The sequence below is a fragment of the Balearica regulorum genome, chromosome 2 (genome assembly GCF_011004875.1).
Source record: "Balearica regulorum gibbericeps isolate bBalReg1 chromosome 2, bBalReg1.pri, whole genome shotgun sequence".
Classification (NCBI taxonomy): domain Eukaryota; kingdom Metazoa; phylum Chordata; class Aves; order Gruiformes; family Gruidae; genus Balearica; species Balearica regulorum.
Genome location: NC_046185.1, coordinates 65,545,660 through 65,565,538, shown reverse-complemented (window position 1 = coordinate 65,565,538; position 19,879 = coordinate 65,545,660). Strand labels below are relative to the sequence as shown.

Here is a 19,879-nt window from a genome sequence, read left to right as displayed (position 1 = left end):
ATAAGGGAATATAGATACCAATGTGTGCAAAGTGACATTAGGTGAGCATTTTTCTGTTCATGAAGCAGAAAAGCCCTGCTGAGAAATTTATTTTAAAGTTGTATCTTTTATTTTTCTTAATGGGCAAGATGAGGCTATTGGTGTTCCAGCAAGTAGAGTGAAGTGGGCTGAAGAAAGAAAGAAGAGAAAAGCAAGAGAAACCTATGCTACAGAAAATAAATATATGTAGATTAGCAATTTCATTATAATTGTTTTTACAGACTATTGTCTGTCATCAAGTTTGGGCTATCCTTAGCTCTGCTGAGATGAGACTGCTGAAAATCACATGCTTTTACAAAAATTAATATGCTATATCCTCCTTGTTGGGGATAGATAGAGGAAAATTGTAATTAAAGCAGTCAGAAAAGATCTTAAAAAAACCTTGGGTCCTGTCTGCTGTGCTTACCCCATGGCAATTTTAGTAAATAGCTTGCAACAGTGTTCTTTCACAGAATATACTCTATCTCAGTGTTGTAGCCTTTCTCCTGTGTCACACTGTTTGCATAAAATTGTAGTGAAAATTAAATAATTTTGATGTCCTTTGCAATGATATATGTGGTGTAAGTAAACTATTGAGCAACTTTACTAGCCTTGGGGAGTACTTTCTCAGATAAATAATCTTTTAGAACCTGGCCCATCTCTGAGGGGTGTTTTTCTAGGTCTAGGATCCTTGCTAAGGTACGTACAGTTGTCTATAAACATGGAAATTGTTGTAATGTCTAGATAGGCCAGGAAGGGCAGGACTGATATGCAAGGTACTGTACAAGCATGATTAAATACACCTATCATTACTAAACTCCTGGTGTCTTCCCTGATCTTGGCTTTGATCATTCATGACAGAAATGTGTCTGGAATAATGTATTTTTCTTTCAGGAAGGGTTCCTCAGAGAAATATCATTGTGGAAGTCAAAAGTGAAATAAGGTTTGATCTAGCTAGGATTACACGATTTCATGGGTAATGAAAAATTAAATCTGCATTAAATAACAATGAAATTTCTAAGGGATATAAGGCACTATATTTTATGAAATAATTTAACACTTGAATTAAGAGGGCAGGATTCCTAGGAAGGAGTTTGCCCATGAGGCAGGTTACTTTTGTTATGTGGTTGTTTGCATCTGACTGGCCGCTGATGGAATTAGCTGCAGGACATTCACCTGCACCTGCCAGAGTTTTTCTTTCTTGGTGCGTTGGAGTAGCAGGTTACCATGATGAGGGAATTCCGAAGAAACAGATGAGGTGTGCCCAGTGTCTTGATCTGTTTTGAGAGAAGGCTGAAGTGAAGGGCTTCCTTCCAAAGATGTACAGCATGCTGAGAGCCTAAAAAAACCACTCAAACATTTCCAGCTAGCTGACAGCCAGTGCAGGACAATGGGTTGGCTTGCTTCCCAGGAAGCTGCTTAACCTGGACCTGACTCTAGGAAAAAAAAGTATTTTGCATGTCACTTTGATGGGTAAGTTTGTAATTAAGAGCCTACATTAGAGGGCTACCAAAATTAGACAGAACTTGTACATTTCTTTAAAGTTATTACACTTTTTGTTTTGTTTAATAAGATCTGGATATAATAGTAAAATGTAATATTTATTTGGATAAGAATAGTCATTAATTTAGCAGGAAGTTTTAAGTAAATTCCTCAAATATTTTTATATTCTGTGGTGTACCCTTCCCATACATGAGTAAGACTGTGAGCACTTGGTAAACGTATCTAGCATTGTAGCTCCACACCATTATCCACCAACATCAGTCTGTGGTGAATATGTATTCCTAGACAAGGTAATAATTATGTTCTAATACTTGTAAATATGTAAGTACTTGCATACCTTTGTTATTATATGTAGTTCTGGTGAGTCATAATTAAGTGCGTGGGAAGAGGTAAGATTGAACCCTTATTTTACATAACTAAATTACTTTTCAAGGATGATATTTAACAATGCATTTGCAGCATCCTGTGATTTACATTTGGTAGTTTATGTATTTTAATGCAAAGTACCCACTAATGTTCAACAGAGGTGCTCCAGGTGCATTGATTTCTAGCCTCTTGTAACTCCTGAATTACAGTTGGTGAGCTGTCACCGTGAACCAGCTCCTGGGCTGAATTCTATTGTTTGTATTTAGAATATATAAAAATCATAAGGTTCTGTGAGATATTATAGGGGAAGGACAATCTTTAGAGTCTCACAATTAGAAGGGGTGAACTTTTCTCAGGTTCCCATGAGTGAGAAAATGCTATTCCGCAGTTAAAACAGCGTAACCTGCAGAAAGTGATAGCATAGTATTTCTTGGTGTCTTCAAAAAGTTGAGAGAAGCGTTTTTTTACCTTTCAGTGAAAATTCTAAATAATAATTTAACCCTTTTAAAGGACAGTGCGTGTGTATGAGAAGATGATTAGAACCTCTTTTTTTAATTACAAATACCTATTTAATTTCAACAGGCAGCCCAGAATGGGCTAAAAAAAAAATTATATTGTAATACATGTTTCTAAAACCCTGTTTTTAATCAACTGTTCAGACGAAAAGAAGTTATGTGATCCCAACATGCATGTATTTTTCTAGGTATTGTTTATGAATGTGATGTGTAAGACTGAGTTTTTTCCATCCCCTTTTGTATTTGTTCAAGTTCTCTTTTTATTTTGCGTTTGACAGACAGCAAGGAGAAGTTTCTCTCCTTGGGTAAGGCAGTGGTGTTTCTGTAGTCGTTGCTAGCTGGAATATGGCTTCCTATCATGAAGAACATGGGAAAGCAGCTTGGCCTAGGCTTCTGTCAGGTTACCTGTTAGACTGACTCCGTAAGAACGTAAATTGATGGGAGGAGACGCTTTATTTTATTTCCCCAGGCAAAATCCCTGGGCTGTTTTTGGAATTACTTGAAGCAGCCTGACTAGCTGGAGCTACTTCTGTGTCAGTCATTGATCAGGAAGTACGCAGGTCTTGGGAGCAGAGCCGATTCAGCTCGGTACGTGGTTGTGGCATAGTGCTGAGGCGGCTGGGTGACTCTGCTGGCAGTGTTTGCAGCAGTGGTTTGCAGCTTCCTGCCATAATTCACTCGCTTCACATGAAAGAGTTGTTAGGTAACGGAGATGTTTTCAACTTTTAGTCCTATTAAATCAGTTTGCCTGCGTGGCCTGTTATTTCCTCAGCCTCACAGATGGTTTTAATATGCTGAAACCTGCAGGCTTGATGGGGAGTTTTAGAGGGGAGCTGGTGCTGTACTCTGATCCCTGCAGACCTGTATAGTGTCCCCTCTCATTTTGTGACTCAAGCTCATGTGCAAAATCTGTCATCTGTCAGGATTTACGAAACTTGCAGGGTGTCACCAGGAAGGTTTCAGACAACTGCCGCTGTTGCGGTCATAAGCTCGATCTCGTGCTCAGGCCTATTTTGGCAGCTTATTGTTAGAAGTGATTCATGTCAGATTCAAAGAATGTTACTACACTTTTACAGTACTTCTGGTTTTGCATTGTTTTGGAGCTTCATGACTGTTCTTGTCTCTGTTTATCAGTGCTAAAGCATGTACCAACTCAAGAATGTTCATCAGTTCACTGATGCTTCTTAATCAAAATGCAAGAAGCTGCTGCTTCACTATATACAGAGCTGCTTAGTCTGACAACCTTTCTGCTATAAAGGTGACTAAAAAAGAAAATACAAATCTTTTTCCAGCTCAGATTTTTTGAATAGTTGGCTGCAAGTTCCTACAAAGATCGTACAATGAGTAATCCCATTGCAGTGAGTGACTCAACTCATTGCATAAAGATTGGTGCAAGTAGAACCTGTGCAGTGTGGTCTCACCACACTAAGAACCAAAATCAGTGTTTAAGTTGTAACACTTCAGGATGTACTTGTATCCTGAAATGCAAATGGCTCATGTGCTCACAGTTTTTAAGATGGCAGACTTTTGCTTGCAGCTAAAGTGAAAAATTAGATCTTTTTATTGCTGTAAATGATTTTAATGTTTATTGGCTTGTGCATATGTATGTTTTTGCTTACTAATCGGATTTCTATAGAACCATTGGCACTATAGGTTTCCTTCCCTAATTCATGTCAGATGTTTTTTTCGAAGCCTTTTTTCCCCAAAAGATTACTTACAGTTTTCTCCATTTAATAGGTAGCATGAAGAATTCTGTAGCTTTTAGGGTGCTCTTTGCTACCTAGGTGGTTGCTTTTGTCAGTTTGGCTAAAAAGTAGTTTTATCTTTGCGTAAGGAATTTACAGCAAGTACTTATAGCTAACTTAACTTGAGTTTAAACATCTGTGTTCATTTATGCCTAAAAAAGATGAAGTAAAATCTAGTTGAGTTAGTGTTAGTTTCTGGATAAGAGATGAGAATAAGAAGGGGTCATCATGTGAATTTTGACCACATGATGTCCTTCTGACACATTCAAAACAGTAAAGGAAACAGAAGTGCAGATTTACAGGCTTAATCAATGTCATAGAATCATAGAATCTTAAGGCTGGAAAAGACCTCTAAGATCATCAAGTCCAACTGTTGACCTAACACCACCATGTCTACTAAACCATGTCCCAAAGTGCCACATCTACACGTTTTTTGAACACCTCTGGGGATGGTGACTCCACCACCGCTCAGGGCATCCTGTTCCAATGCCTGACCGCTCTTTCGGTGAAGAAATTTTTCCTAATATCTAATCTAAACCTCTCCTGATGCAACTTGAGACCATTTCTTCTTGTCCTTTTGCTAGTTACTTGGGAGAAGAGACCAACACCCACCTCACCACAACCTCCTTTCAGGTAGTTGTAGAGAGTGATAAGGTCTCCCCTCAGCCTCCTTTTCTCGAGGCTAAAATGTCAGTAGTTTTCAGCTTTTAAGTCTGTTCCTGTAGAGAAACATAACACTCAGCCCAGATGTAGGTGTACTCTCAAACCACACTCCTAAACTTTGAATAGCATTGTGCATTTCCATTTCTCCAAGCCTTTTTAAAATTTTTTTTATTTATTCTGTGTGTAATTTTTAGCATGTTGCTGAAGGAATTAAGCACACGGGAAACAGGAGCGCGTTGATCAGCCATTTCATACGCTTCTCCGTCTGCTTGGTTTTTGTTTTGTTTGTTTGCTTTGTGCAGACTTTTGAGCAGAAAATTGGTATTTTCATTTTCAGGTTTCTACGGTGTGGCAGCATGGAAGTTTTTATAGCTTTTCTTTTCGCTGGCCGACAGATGCCTTTTAAATATTTATCTAGCTTAGTTTCACAGCGTAGCTCATCTGTATCTGGTATATTTTTTTCTACCTTGACATTGCAGGACTGGGACTCCACTATGCTCAGTGTTTCATGGGTACAGGGTGGTTGTTCCTGGAGCGTTACTCCAAAGACACCAGGGAGACAAAGATGAGGCAGGAGAACACTGGTCGCAGTTCTGGTTTGCGAGTGTTACATTGGCTCCATACACTTAAACACATGTATTATGGAACAAGTTTGATAGTTAATCTTTCGATAAACACTCGGAATATCATGCCTTTATATTCCGCTGTAGACATTTCCTATAGTTTTGTAGTCGACTCTGTTTTCCTTATGTTGCAAAGCAGGTGATAAGAAGTGTGCTGCTGATCATAATTTGTAGAGGAAAGGCCACTTTGAGGTGGTTCAGCTCTGAAATCCAATGTATATGAGTTTTTTGTATTTTTCCTTGAAAATTTTCATAATCTTGCAAAAATGTGAATTGGTTGTGCTGATTTCACAATTTGAAAGGATAGGGGTTTTTCTTTTAATCTCCTATGCAATAGATAGTGCTCTTTAAAAAAAGAAAATTGTTTCCAATTTGCCAATAAACTCTACCTTGAGTACACTTACTGCGTTTGGATGCTTTAATTTTTCCTTTGTGAGACTGTAGAAGTGGGTATTTGTGAGGACTTATTTAATTGGATACAGTGATAGGTGGCAATTTGATTTTAGAGCAAATGGAATTCAGTGAAAAGTCAAATGAACACTGCAGACCCTCACTAATATGAAACTTTATCATTGGGGTGGAAATAAATCTATTGGTTTCTGTAAAAGTTGTAGTAGAGATACAGGACAAGATTGCTTTTGATAAAGTACACATTTCTGTGGTGGAAAGTCAGAAGTAATCAAAGTCTCTATCTTTAGAGTCCTTTGGTACACAAATGTAGTTACTTAGCCCTCTGATAGCGCGAGTTATGCCAGGATTTCTGATGCTAATGTTTTATGGTATATATCTCTGTTTATTGCAGAGTAATGAAGTGTTACTGTTAGCATCAGAAACTGCACTTTATTACTGAAAGTTCAGCTCATAATTCTGAGAGGAAAAAGCTCACTTGAAACTTCTCTTGCATGTAGTTTTAAATTTCAGGACTTCAAATGCTACCTTGCACTGCATTCAAATCAACTGAAGGCAGCAGCTGTGCATAAGATCCTATACAAACACATGCTTCTATGAGAAGCAATATGTAGTGTAACCACAAGCGTACTCTAAAAGCTGGAATTTGAGTGTTGTGGTTTAACCTGTATAAGCTCTGTTAAAGCTGAGATACAACAGGATGAGCCAGAAAATACAAAGAGTTGGCATTCCTTTCTTATATGCTTGTCATGAAAGTGTGGGCTGTATAGAAGTGTGGTGCTTCTCCCCCCCCCCCCCCCCCCCCCCCCCCAATTGCTGTTTATGTAATGGCAAATGTGAATCTGAAAGAACTTACTTGATCTTCTATGGAAGTTTGTTGTTACAGATCATTTGATGCATATTACACTGGTTTTTATTTATAAACGTAATATCAAAAGACAGAACCTCTACCTAATTTCTTGGTTTGTGTGCAAATTTCATAATAAACACTATTTCCTCCTCTGTTCATGTCTTTTTTTTTTTTTTTTTTTTTTTTTTTTTGAAGACAGAAAGCTCTCTGGTGTTGCTTAGATTTGCAAAACAGACCAGTAAGCGTTTTTTTTTCTTAGGATCTTTTATAGATCTTACCTTGGACTGTAAAAATGCTTATTGTATGAGAATTCTTTGTTCTGAGTCAGATGAAAAATTAATTTGTATTTCAGTACAAATGTATTGGTTTCAAAAATGCTGTTTTGGTTTTATCTTTTCAGAATTTGAAGTTCTGGTGATCCATCATGGGGAACCATGTAGGAAAACGAGAACATAGCGCTGACAAGTCAACCAAGGTAAGTGTAGAAAATTGAAGATGCAAGGCCGCTTCAGAAATATGTATGTTATGAAATATATATGTATATTTTTAGTACATTAATGGGTTTATTGGATCACTTTTACCATTACTATTTTGTAGTTGTCACTATAAAATGACCACCTTTTTTTAAAAAGGGTCCTATGAGATGTGACCAAACCAGGATTTTGCTGTGCTGGATTTAATGAGAGTATGTGATGTTTACCTATGTCAGATCCATAGCAGATAAAAAGCTTCTCAGTGATGGTGGAAATGAATGAAATGAGCCTTAGAAGCGTGTTATTGCAGAAATTTTTAAAGGGCCAGTGAGCTGAACTATGTTTTGTGCTTTGACAGCTTTCCATTTGGGCAGTCATTGGCTTTATCCATGAGAAAGAAACTATGTAGAAACATATAAAATAAGAACATTCTAAAGGAAAAGATTGTCAGTCTGAGGAGATACAGCTTTAAAAATCTCCTCCCCAGAAAAAAAAAATAAAATATGAGAACTGTCAAAATGTTCATTAAAAGTTAGTATTTGCTTTCTAAGCATCTGCTGACACTGTTGTGTATTTTGCACATGATGTGGTATTCTGTTTGCCTTGTGATAATATCTTGTTTATTTGTTTTTCTACATTGTACTGGAAGAGAATTCACACATATCTTAAAAAAGAGACATCTTTCTATATATATATATATATATAAAAAGATGCTTCTTGTTGCTAACTTCCCTCCACCCATCCCCACCCAAAAATAACAGTTTACAGTCTGAGCACACATTGTATAAAGCATTGGACAGATGATGTAAACAGATAGTTCTATGCTTTATCTGGAGGAATGTGGGTATTTTGCATTGCTGTGGCGGATAAGCAACTATCTCTAAAAGGTATACAAACTAGAACTCATGCAGTTATTAGTTCTTTGCCATCTCCTTTAGGAAGACACATGAGCACACTGGAAGGAATAGGGAGAAAACAGCAGGAAGAGAGGACAACTGGCTACATATATTTTTTCTTTACAGTTTGTACAGTATGTTTCAAAATGGTTTTGTGGCCCAAAGTTTCAGTACAAGCAATAGTATGAGTCCCAAGTTGTGGTCTTGTAGTGACCGATCTTACAGACTTCCCCTCTAGAAAACCCTGTTGTGCAGATCTAGCAAGATCAAATGCACCAAACAGATGTATTTAGGTGAATATTTTGATCTTTTCTGACCAAGGGTGTGAGATCCTGCAGGTGTGATGTGGCAGGTATGCAGAGCTTGATGGGCCGTTGTGCACCACATATCCTCTGCTTGATCTTTGAGGACAAAATTTGGTTAGAAAAACATACCATAACTTTTCTGCTGTGGGATCATGTGTGTCTGATGCATCTGGCTGGCAGGTGAATGAGTTTTCGGGCACATGCAACCTCAAAAAGGAAAAGATTTTTCAAACTGTAGCAGTCTATCTAATAGGTGCAAATTTCCAGTGATGAGCAAGAGTCAGGTGGCCATGAGTCTTGCACTTAGTGTGTAAGACAGGTCAACGAGGAAATGCATTGCTGCAATTTTTTAAAAATTCCTTCTTTTTCCTTATTAGTTCATGGAGAATACTTGATTCTGCGATCAAAATAATATTCATTTACCTAAAATATTTTTGAAGGAGGAACTTACTTCTGTAGTAATCTCTTCTGTCTCTCACTCATCCTTCTAGAGAGACAAAAACCCAAAACACCAAACCCCTAAACTTCAAAATATGACAGATCAGAATCTCCCTTTATGCACGTAAAACAGTAACTATGTCACAAGAAATAAGGCCACAGATTTAAAATCAGGAAATATATGGTTAAGGTGCTACTATGTATTCCACATAACTAGTCAATTTTGATTCAGTTCTTACAGGCAGCATTAAAGTTCTTACTGGCAGTAGTAACCATATGTCATACTTCTTTTTCTCTTTTTTTTTTTTTTTTTTTTTTCTTTTCCCTTAGGCTGCTGTAGGTGTTTCTGGTTGTTGTTGAATATAGCTGTACATTAGAACTGTTTTCCCACCAGTCTTCTAGTGTGGTGTGGGATCCAATTGCTGAAGGCTTGCAGAGATTACTGTGGAAATGCTGAACTGTCTCTCCTTGCTTTTAGCAATAGAACTGCAATGGAAGAGGCTAACATCTCATTAAGGGTCTTTCTAAAATTCATTACTTGTAACTTCAGGCTGCTCACTTTCCCAAAAATATAGTACCAAAGAACATCATTTTAGGCAGCTGCTTGGAACCTATGATGTCAGATTTGCCGCACACTGTACTGGCTTCTGTACCGATAGACCTGTTCTCCAGACAGCTGTTTTATGTATAGTGACATTAGAGAGACTGTTGCCAAACTGTAGCAATCGTAATTCTTGGTTGTCCAATAAATGTCCTGTAATACAGCAATTGCTAAGTTTTCTTGGGTTTTTTTTGAGTTGGCATCTAGCTTTGCTTTACTTTCAGTAAATTTGGGTGTTTAAAAAAAAAAAATTAGAGATCTGGAAAGCAGTTATTTCATGAAATGTCTAACTGTGACACCAAGATGCTTTCAAATTGGGAAATTTGTAAAAGACAACAAGATGGTTTCCTATGCCGTGATACTTTTTTCAGAATACTATTCTTCTCTTGATTTATAAATATGCCAAGTTACAGTGATTATTTAATAACAAGGAGATGCACTAAATTTAACTGAATGTTTTGAAAAATAGTTGGTCTGTTTGACCTAAATAATGTGGAAAACATTTACAAAACCCGCACGTTTTACTCAAAGTAATAACATACTCCATCTCATTTCTGTCAGATTTCTTTCTTTTGTATTTAATGGATCTACATTTTTTTGTAGTTTTGTAAGATACATAAATACTATTCAATGAACCCAGCAATTTATCTTCTTTCTTTTTACTTTGGATGATACTAGACTTTGCAGTCTGCTTAATGCATTAGTAAATATGTAAGTATTTTGTTTAACTTTGTTCTTAGTGTTTATACTTGGGTTTAAAACTTAGATAAATATATCTAAGAACAACAGTAACAAAAAGAATATGGGCTGTTCTTCATGCCCTGAGTTTAAGTTCTCAGAGAGCTAAATGTAGAAGAGTAGACAGAGTAGATGACCAGAGTTTTATTCATCTTTGTTTGGAATTGTAGTTGATCTGTGTTAATTTGTCATCATTAAGCTACAAAGTACCATGTGCTCTTTTCTAATGACTAAAGTTGCCTATAAGTATTACAACAGTGCAGTTCTCTGCCACTTTCCATTTTGATGGATTTTGATTTTTCTCTCCCTCAGAGAATTCTGCTCAGCACGTGTATTGCCGTGCCAAAATCTTTGAACCTTCTTGGTACCTGTCAAAACTGGCCCTTAACTTCATTGATTGTTTGGGCAGATGGGGTTGGAAGGAAGGTTTCCAGCATCGTCCCATCTATTCCACAGCAACTGCCAAATGCACTGAGTTTACGGAGCCTGGTTTCTATGTGTGTCATGTCACAGTACTGTAGGGAGCTGGAAACCAAGCTTGTGACCTATAATAAAAGATTAGGAGTTCAAAAGAGTTGGGGTTGTTCAGCCTGGAGAAGAGAAGACTCCAGGGAAACCTCATAGCAGCCTTCCAGTAACTGAAGGGGGCCTACAAGAAAGCTGGAGAGGGACTGTTTACAAGGGCATGGAGTGATAGGACAAGGGCTAATGGGTTTAAACTGAAGGAGGGTCGATTTAGATTAGATATAAGGAAGAAATTCTTTACTGTGATGGTGGTGAGACAGTGGAGCAGGTTGCCCAGAGAAGCTGTGGCTGCCCCCTCCCTGGAAGTGTTCAAGGCCAGGTTGGATGGGGCTTTGGGCAACCTGGTCTAGTGGAGGGTGTCCCTGCTCACAGCAGGGGGGGGTTGGAACTAGATGATCTTTGAGGTCCCTTCCAACCGAAACCATTCTATGATTCTGTGCTCAAAAGCCACTGCCCTGCCATGTCAAGGGATTGCTGAAGAAACTTACACAGGCCTGGACGTGTTAGATTATTGGAAATACTGGATCATCTACCTATTTCATGTCCTTGATGTACTTGGTGTGTGCTGTAAATAAATATCAAGGAACCAAAACCAATTGCTACCTCTGATACCTAACTCTGAAGAACTTTGGGAAATGTAAATTGTCACAGTATATTGCTTTCTCACAGGCCGAAACCGAAAACTGATGTGGTGGTGATAAGGCACTCAGTCTACAACGTGATGTTTTGTTTGAACTAAAAGCTGTCTGCTAGCAATGACCAAATCTTGCTGTGTTGAAAACTTATGAAAAATCCTGCCTTTAATTGCCTTATGTATGTACCTGGATTCTATAAAGTGTTTTGCAGTGGTTGATTTGATAATTTTAATAAACTGACTGTTTCTCAGTGTTTAAGAAGAACTCAGCATAATTAGTTCAAGCTAAATTGCTTGTATTAATAAATCAGATGGTTTCTGTGCTGCTTCTGAGGAGATTCTCTTTTCTCTCCTCTTTTTTTTTTTTTTTCCTCCAATTGTCTTCATTCTGTTCAGAAATTTGCACCATGCACAACCGTGCTCCTGATAACTTTGGCAGAAAGTTTTCTGGCTCTCCCTGATGAGAGAGTTGATATTCTGGCACAGGACAGTAGTTACTGTATTGTTCACCTTAGTAGATGCTCAAGGATCTTCAAGCAAAAGGGTTTTCACCCTGATCTAATGTGATGCCCTACCTGTCATGGTTGAGACTGCTTGCAGACCCGAGCCATATGTGTGGTTTTTACCAGGTGCTTCCTCTTGGTATGCATCACAAAGTATCGATAAAGGAAAAAAAAAAACAAACCAACAGATGAAGTAATTTTATTTCCTTTATTAATTGCTCTGAAGTGTTATTTTTGTAAGATAGAGGTTTATTTTTTCATGCTTACTGTTTGAGAGATACATGACATACAGATTATATGGATTTTGAAGTCTGGGATATGCTTTTCTGTAAAAAATAAAAAACCTCAAACAAAAAAAAATTGTGGCATTTGATTTTATTATGTTTAAATAAACAGACTTAATACCATATATAAATGAATCAGCCTTTTCACTTTTTCCCCCTAGCAAAGTTGTATAGCACTATTTTTATTTTCTACTACAATTGTGTGTCTTCCCAGAGTTTTACCTTTTGCTGTAAACCAATAAAGAGCACAGGGGTTATAGTAGTGTATTTGTTGTAATTTGATATGTTAATTAAAACACTCCCTCTCAAGCCAATATCTTTCTGAAGGCGAAGGAAAAAGAGAGAGAAACTTGAAAATGTTGAGAGCGCCAACGCTTTCAGTGAGTGATTTGATGAGCCTTTTCACCAGCCAGTTTTACAGGTTACATGCTGTAGAAATTTTCTTGACTAGCCTGTGTGTGGTTAAGCTCATGCCTGGTACAAGGAAGTGCTGCTTTTGGGAGAGACCAGTCCCTTTCCAGGGTGTGAAGGGAAGTTCTGTGCAGTCAGATTAAGCAAGACCAGATCAATTTGATAGACGTCTGTTTTCTTCAAATTCTACCATCAATCTAGATTTGGCCTTGAGCAAATCCTGTTGTGCTTGCTCTATCCTCCTATTTCATTTCTTAACCTTCATACTGTCTAACTGGGTTGTTTGTTGGGACAGACACAGTGTCATTCTGTATTAATAGTGGTGCTTGGGGACCTTGAGTGGAGCCTTCAGGCACTAGTGTGCTTCGTTTAGTGAGATGATATCATAGCGATACAGAAATGACTGTATCGTTTGAAGCCTCTGAGAACGCCAAGTATGCAGTAGCTATGACATCTGTCCTCAAAAAATTAACCTTAAGACCATCATTCAGTATGGTATGGGAAGTCTATGTCTAATGGTTAAGTAGGCAGGTAGCTCTGCTATAAAGTTAAAGGGAACAATGTATGCGTCTACATCCAAGTGTTGTGTTTGAATAGTTGACTGTTCATTAAACTCTTCAGGTGATGAATTTAATAGGGTCAATTGTAGTTGTATTATTTAATCTTTCTAGTGTCTAAAAGATGCGAAGCTCATTGTAAGTATGTGTGGAAGATAAACTGTCCTGGATCAGAGCTGATACTTTTACACTTCCCTGTTTCCCTTTGTTGTGAGTATGTGAAGGCCACTGAAGGTGTAGCGAGGCTGCTGCACAGATCAGCTGGTGGAAGAGTTAAAGGTGGGAGGCAAGGCAAATGTGTGTGAGGAGCAGGTTCTGCTTGGTGCCACAGCACCTGCTGCGAGCATTTAAGGAGCTGCCTGAATTGTATAATCTTGGCAGAATGTCACTAGATCTGTGTTGCAGTGAAAACGTGAGTAAATATGTAAGTAAAGGTTACATGAAGTAAGTTGAGAGTGTGTTTTTCTGTTGTGTGCACAACTGCTAAGTAGTAGTATTTCTTGATTTAAGTCTTGAGCTGGTTCAGCTTGCATGGGTATAAAAGGAAGAGGTGCAGTTGCTGTGGTTTTGGCTGGGGAGGAGGTAGGGTCTTGAGCTTTGTTCTCCCACCCTCAGGCTGCAGAACTGACTAGAAGAAGAGGGAAGTACACTCTGTACTTTTTAAGGTCTTGTGCTTCAGGCGCCATGCTGTTGTGGTATAGTTTCTTATAGTTCCCTTCTTGTTAGCTTTGATATAGAACTAGATAAATGTCCTGTCAAATGAGTTTAGTGACTGTATCAAATTAGCAAGGAGTTGGAAGAGGGGTGTAAGGCACTGCCTATTCTTTGTGAACTCTTTGTGAACTGTTGTAGTTGCTAAGGTGGCTTTTCTAATACGAGTCAGCCTGTACTTTAGCCCAAGAACAGGCTGTTCGCTGCTTTAGCATCTTCATGCTGGAAAAATGAAGGTGAAGCTGTTTAATCTTGAGGAAGTGGTAACTGACATGGAGATCCTGAAAGAGAGTAGTATCTTCTTCCTTCCTCACATAACTTTTTTGTGCTTTTACTGTTGTGGTGGTCGTAGATTGGCATGCAACAATAGGTTGTATAACCTGCTCTGAAAGTGGATGAGATAGGTCAAAGTAACAAACTAGAATTTCCATTAGTTATAGTTGAGAAGAGCCTAAAAATTTTTTGGCAGCAATGTATTACCTTAGAAGTTGTATCGGTAAAATCAGTCATGGTGAAGTGCATTCTCTCTATTAGATTGCCAAGCTTTACCTATGGATACCCAGCAGCAAACCACAGCAGCATCTCCAGTATCTAAGTCAGTGACTGGTAAATCTGTCCTGTAGCACTTATTGAAGTATTAAACCCCAGTCAAAGTGCATTTTGAAATTTGTCCTCATAATTTTACCCTAATGCTAGTTCTGCTGTCTCTGATGCTCCTGGGCTGGGAAGAAGAGTGCTGGAGCCACGTTTTATTTTAATTCTAGTTTCACACGCTTGTATTTCTGATAGCGTAACTGACTGTGCAGCTAGGTCAGTGTACCAGTTGCGAGACATGCATTTACACTATGCATTGGTACAAAGCCAAAATCCCAGCTCTGCTCAGGTCTGATGCTAAATGTTCTGCCATGAGAAAAGAAAAGCTCCACATTGCTGAGGTGAGTTGAATCTTGCTCTCATTTGTAAATTCACCGAGTGTGAAATGGATGTCAGAAGGAAAAAGATACAGGGCTTTCCCATATATTATGGGAAAATATATTATTATAACAGTAGTTTCTTTTTGCACTTCAAAAGCCGAAGATTAATTTCTTACGTAATTGCAGTTATTTGTACACTGAGTAAATTTAACTTGTCAGCAGCTACAGTTCAAAATCTGATTTTTCCACTTCGAGCTAAAACGTCACGGAATATTTTTCCTTTTTACTTCACTTTCTCATGCCCTTTGCTTTAAGTTGATCGAAATACTTAGGTCGCATTTGCTGGAGGTAAAAAAAAAAAAAGGGGAGGGGGTGTTTTGCAAAAGGAAAGTGAAAAACTTTTAAGCAGAATAATACGACTTTATTTTTGATTGCTGAGATAAGGTTCACTCTAAAACCAATCAAATCTTTCAGTACAGCATTCTGTGGATGTGGCCATAAAAATATCAAAGTTTTATATAGAACTGAAAGCCACAAGCTACATATCACTTACTCTGGATAATTAGCAGGACTTCTGAGCATCAGTTATAATCAAGAAGAGGCAATAATGGAAATCTTGCATTTTTGTCACACTGCCACAGAGTGACATTCAGGTTGGTGTAGCTGGACTTAACTAGAGCTGAAAGATGAATTTAGGGAGGCGTGCTCATGAACTCTGTGCAGCTCAAAAGCCACAGAAAAGACCTAATAGCCAGAAGTATTAGCAAGTCAATCACTGATGAGATCTATCCTTAAACAAGTCACTTATCAAAACAATAGTTACCATTTTTGGGTTCTCATTTGTTCCTGTTCTGTGTAAGAGTTTCAGAATTGGATTCACTGTCTGGTAGTGCTGAGGTTTTCAGATGAGTTATGGAAACCCCAACATACTGGAAACGTCTCGGTTAAAAGGTACTATCTGAGACTTACATTGAAATCTGAGTGATTTTTTTTTTTGTTGTTGTTGCAGTCATAACTGACTTACATGTCTAGCACATTTTCCCAGCCTTTCACACCCCCTCCTTCCTTCCTCCCTTTATCTTCCTCCTTCTCCTTCTTATACCCAGTTTGTTTCTGCACGCTACATTCTGCCAGCATCTCCATCTCTGATGCAGTCTAGATTCAGTGCCATGTTTCGATTTTTTTGTTTTTTTCCCCTGAGGCAATAGAAATAATACTTAGTTGCTAATGGTGCAGTTGCACACTCAGAAAGAGTGAAGAGATGGCCAACTAACAGGCAGTCTGATCAGGAAGGTGGGAACACTGTAGAAGAAAAGAGAGAAAAGTTGCACTTTTCTGCCAACACATACCCTCTTGAAAAATGGTTTTCTCTTCAGCCGGCTCGCTCGCTCTCCATGTTAACGTATGACCTGCAGCAGTTATCCCAGCCTACCACAGTACGTTGCTTTACAAAGCATTCCAATACTGCCATTGCCAATAGTTGAAAACTGAAAAATCAAACCTGTGTCCTGTTTTTTGACCAACTATCATCGACGATCATTTATATACTGTTTTGTCACAAAGTTGTGTTGCTCTGTTGCATTTGTGTCTTGTACCTCTTAAAGAATTTGTTCTATGCAGAAAACCGAATTGCTGTTAAATTCTTTTGGGGAAACGTGGCTAAAATTTGTCAATGTGAAGTGGAACTCTGTACAAAAAATTTAAATCCCACTTTAATTCCTTGTGTGCATCTATATTTATATGTACGCACACATCCATATATAAAAAAGTACATTCTGATCTTTACTGTGAACTACAGGCTAAATGTTTTCTTAACATTGAGCCACAGCTTTCTACTACAGATTAAAGTTGCCTTATGGTGCAGAGTGATAAAGCCTGAATAATCACTGGGTTTTTTTGGTTTTTTTAAATGTCTGAAATTCCAGACAATCCTGGTTTGGTTTTTTTGGGGGGTTTTTTTTGGGTTTTTTGTTTTGTTTTGGGTTGTTTTTTTTTTGAGACTTGGCAGATAAGATTGGTGAGTGTGGCACTCTGTGAGAATTTCAAGTCAGTGCCTGTTAACAGTTGAAGAATGTTTATATCTCATAAAATATATTAAAGATATTTCAGTAATGACTACTACTATGTATTGATTAAAAAATCAAATATCTTTACTATATTTAAGAAATATATAGTACTAGTATAGATAAACATATCAGTATTCTAGGAAGGGCTTCAGAGCTCACAGTAGGTGGGACCCACTGCATAAAGTAACAGCTGTTTTATCTTTGGTATACTGTTATACAGAAAACTCAGTGTATTTAGGATGATCAATGTTACTTTTGGAGCTCGGTCACATGACATGAGATTCTAGGTCAAAAGCTCTACATAATGAAGACTAAAACTTAAGAGATTTTCCACTGAAAGAAATAACTTGCCTTAATGCTGCAGGATACTTGCTGATAGAGGTGCTCTCCTTCAGTTTCTTTCAGAATCAAATCTGTTCAGACAAAACTTACGTTACATATTTTGAGATGGATCTGAACCATCTCAAACTTCAATGAAGCCTGTTGACTTGTAGGTGCTGCAAATGTGGACCTGCAACATTTAGCCTTAGGATTCTTGCAGATTCATTTACCTGATGATAAATTACTTTTAATGTTAATTTTTTTTTCCTACAATTCAAAAAATATAATTCTTAAGAGGAGGTTTTTCTTTATATTTCTTTCAGCTAATTTCTTGCCTTGTAAGTAGAAAAAATAGGTGAAATACCTATTTAAAATTAAACTTTGACACTTTTTTTCCTCTTGCTTTAACCTCAGTGCTTTGTGTTCTCCTTTCCTGCAATTCCCTTGGGAGGAGAGGGAATGTGACTCCATTGTGGAATTTCTTTGATATGCATCTTCAGCCTGTTGCACCCTTTTCCTTTCCTCTGGCATCTTGTCAGTTGTTTATTATTCTATTGTGCTATGCTGTATGGGCCCTGTAAGGATCGATAAACCCATCTAAAAATGAAAGTTTTATGGAGTTTGGAGGAAAGGAGGTCCAAAAGGTCCCTGTCAGTGGATGAATTCAGGTGGGATGGGGGAGCCCTGGGTTCTGATACCCTCTCCCCAGATTGTGTAGTTGTCCTGGCCAGTGACCTTTAACTCAAAGTACACAAACAGCCAGGGGAATGAGTGCTATGTCTGCCATAGTAGGGTGCCAGGATGGTTCAGGCATCAGATTCTACTCTTGGATTTTGCAGAGAAAGTTTATAATGCAGTAGTATAATGCAGTTAATAATGTAATATCACTGTGTTGCAGCTGTTGAGTCACCTGATTATGGGAGAATAAAAAGATTGTGGCATTTTGGAAGCTTATGGGGCTTGACACAGAGGCTTTGTATCCACTAAATGGTGTGTCTTTGATCACTTCTGATTCAGCCTCCTGCTGCTGTATATAATGGCCAGGAGACCCTCTGAACGTGTCTTACATGGAGCCCACAAGGGAGATGGCTCTGCCAGGAGCAGGGGGGGCTTGGCTTCAATCCCAGCTTCTGAGCACTGCTCTCAGCAGTTGACAGGCTGTTCTGGTTTTTGCCCTGATCAGCTTGCTTTAACCAATTAGGTGACAAACTCTGCAGAGCAGGTGCAGAGCAGGTGCAGAGCTGCTTGCTTCCATGCAGAGAGCCAGATGGCCAGTTAATTGTCCCATCACTGAGCAAGACCTGGCCAAGTCTCCTGCTCAGTTCTCAATTCTTCTGCTGCGCTGCCAAGTTGGGCTGTAAGAAAATGAGGACTGCAGGGACATCTCTGAGTATCTGGACTTCTCTTAGTCACAATTTAGTGCCATTAGTTTCAAACCTTGAAATGGTCCCTAGCTGGTTTCTGTTTTCTCAAAAGAAAAAAATACCTGATGCTTAACAGGAGCAAAGACTTCTTGGTCTGAGTTAGGACATATTGCTTGTTACAACATTGTTAGTATCGACATATAGTTGTGACAGAGAAAAAACTTGAAAGTAGGAACATGTATTTTGGAGGACTGATTCTCTGGGATTTTGCAAGGAGAACTTGTATCTATTGAGTTACCTATTACAGGACAAGAGTTGGGGGGGGGGGGAATTTTGAGGGGAGAGTATTTTGGTTTGCTAGAGTTTCTAGAATCCTTTGTTAGGATAATTATTTTAAATTGTTAGGAAGAAATGGGAAATGATTATTTGAATTGTGCACTTGGGAAGATGTGCTAGACTGTAAGGGTTTGTAAACTTGCTAATAGGGTTGCAAATTAAATGTATTTGCTTATCTATCTGCTTATACTTAGTGACTCAGTGTAATAACTGCAACTATAGTTTAAGTGTAACCTCTTCATATGAATATATTTGTTTGTGAAATGCAATACCTCAATCAGTTGCAGTGTACCTCAATCAGTTGCTTTTGTGTCAAGACAATCCACTTTTGTTACAATAAAACTTTTTAGGAGATAAAACTGCGGGGTGCTAGAGGCAAAGGATGGGACGGAGTAATGATATGTCCTTTGCAATGGTAGGGAACTGAATTTAAAATATGCCTAGGTATTTCCAGTAGGCCACCTATTTTGTTCAATGCTGAAAAGACAAATGCCTCTAGGTCTAAAGCGATTCTGAATTCCCATGTTGATAATTACTCAAGTGGCTTGAATAGGGTGTCAGTCAATTCTCAAGTAGGCTGTATATGGGAAGGATCGAATATGTAAGTTAATACAATACAGCTATTTAAGGTTTTGTGTTTAGAGTTGATGAATTCTAATCTGCCTTCCCCCCCCCCCGCATCTATCATACTCCACCTGTTTTCTTCAGCCCTGGATCTGGTTTGCACAGCTTTTTTTAGCCATGTTTTGACTGTGGATCTGATGGTACTAATTCTACCTAGATGTTATATAGCCAATGCATTATACTACCTCTAGGGGAGAGGTGACGCGCTTTGCCTGGTCTGTTGTGCTTGAGTCTGAAGTCTGCACTGCACAGTATATGAATAATACTAGAAAGTCTGGCCAAGGTCTAACTCCTTTGAAGTTGTACCTGCTCCTTTTTTATGGTGAAATACCAGCAAGGGAATGGCAGTGGAAATACCTCTTTGTTCATGCTCAGGTTTTCTCTCTGCAGTTAAATTCTCTGCCTAGAGAACCAGTTGAACATAGCTGGTGCAAGTTTGATTTACAGTTCACTGCACGGCTCCTTTGATTCTTGCTTGTCTATAGAA

At 38.4% G+C, this 19,879-nt stretch overlaps 1 protein-coding gene across 5 annotated transcripts in view; it reads left to right on the top strand.

The window, feature by feature from the left end:
• MBP (myelin basic protein) overlaps positions 1–19,879 on the top strand; it is a 124,201-nt gene that overhangs the window by 22,184 nt on the left and 82,138 nt on the right. For all 5 annotated transcript variants that reach the window (XM_075744570.1, XM_075744573.1, XM_075744569.1 and 2 more), the window contains exon 2: positions 7,092–7,166. In XM_075744570.1, coding sequence (XP_075600685.1) covers positions 7,116–7,166 — 51 coding nt within the window. In that variant the 5' untranslated portion in view covers positions 7,092–7,115. The remainder of the gene's footprint in view (positions 1–7,091; positions 7,167–19,879) is intronic.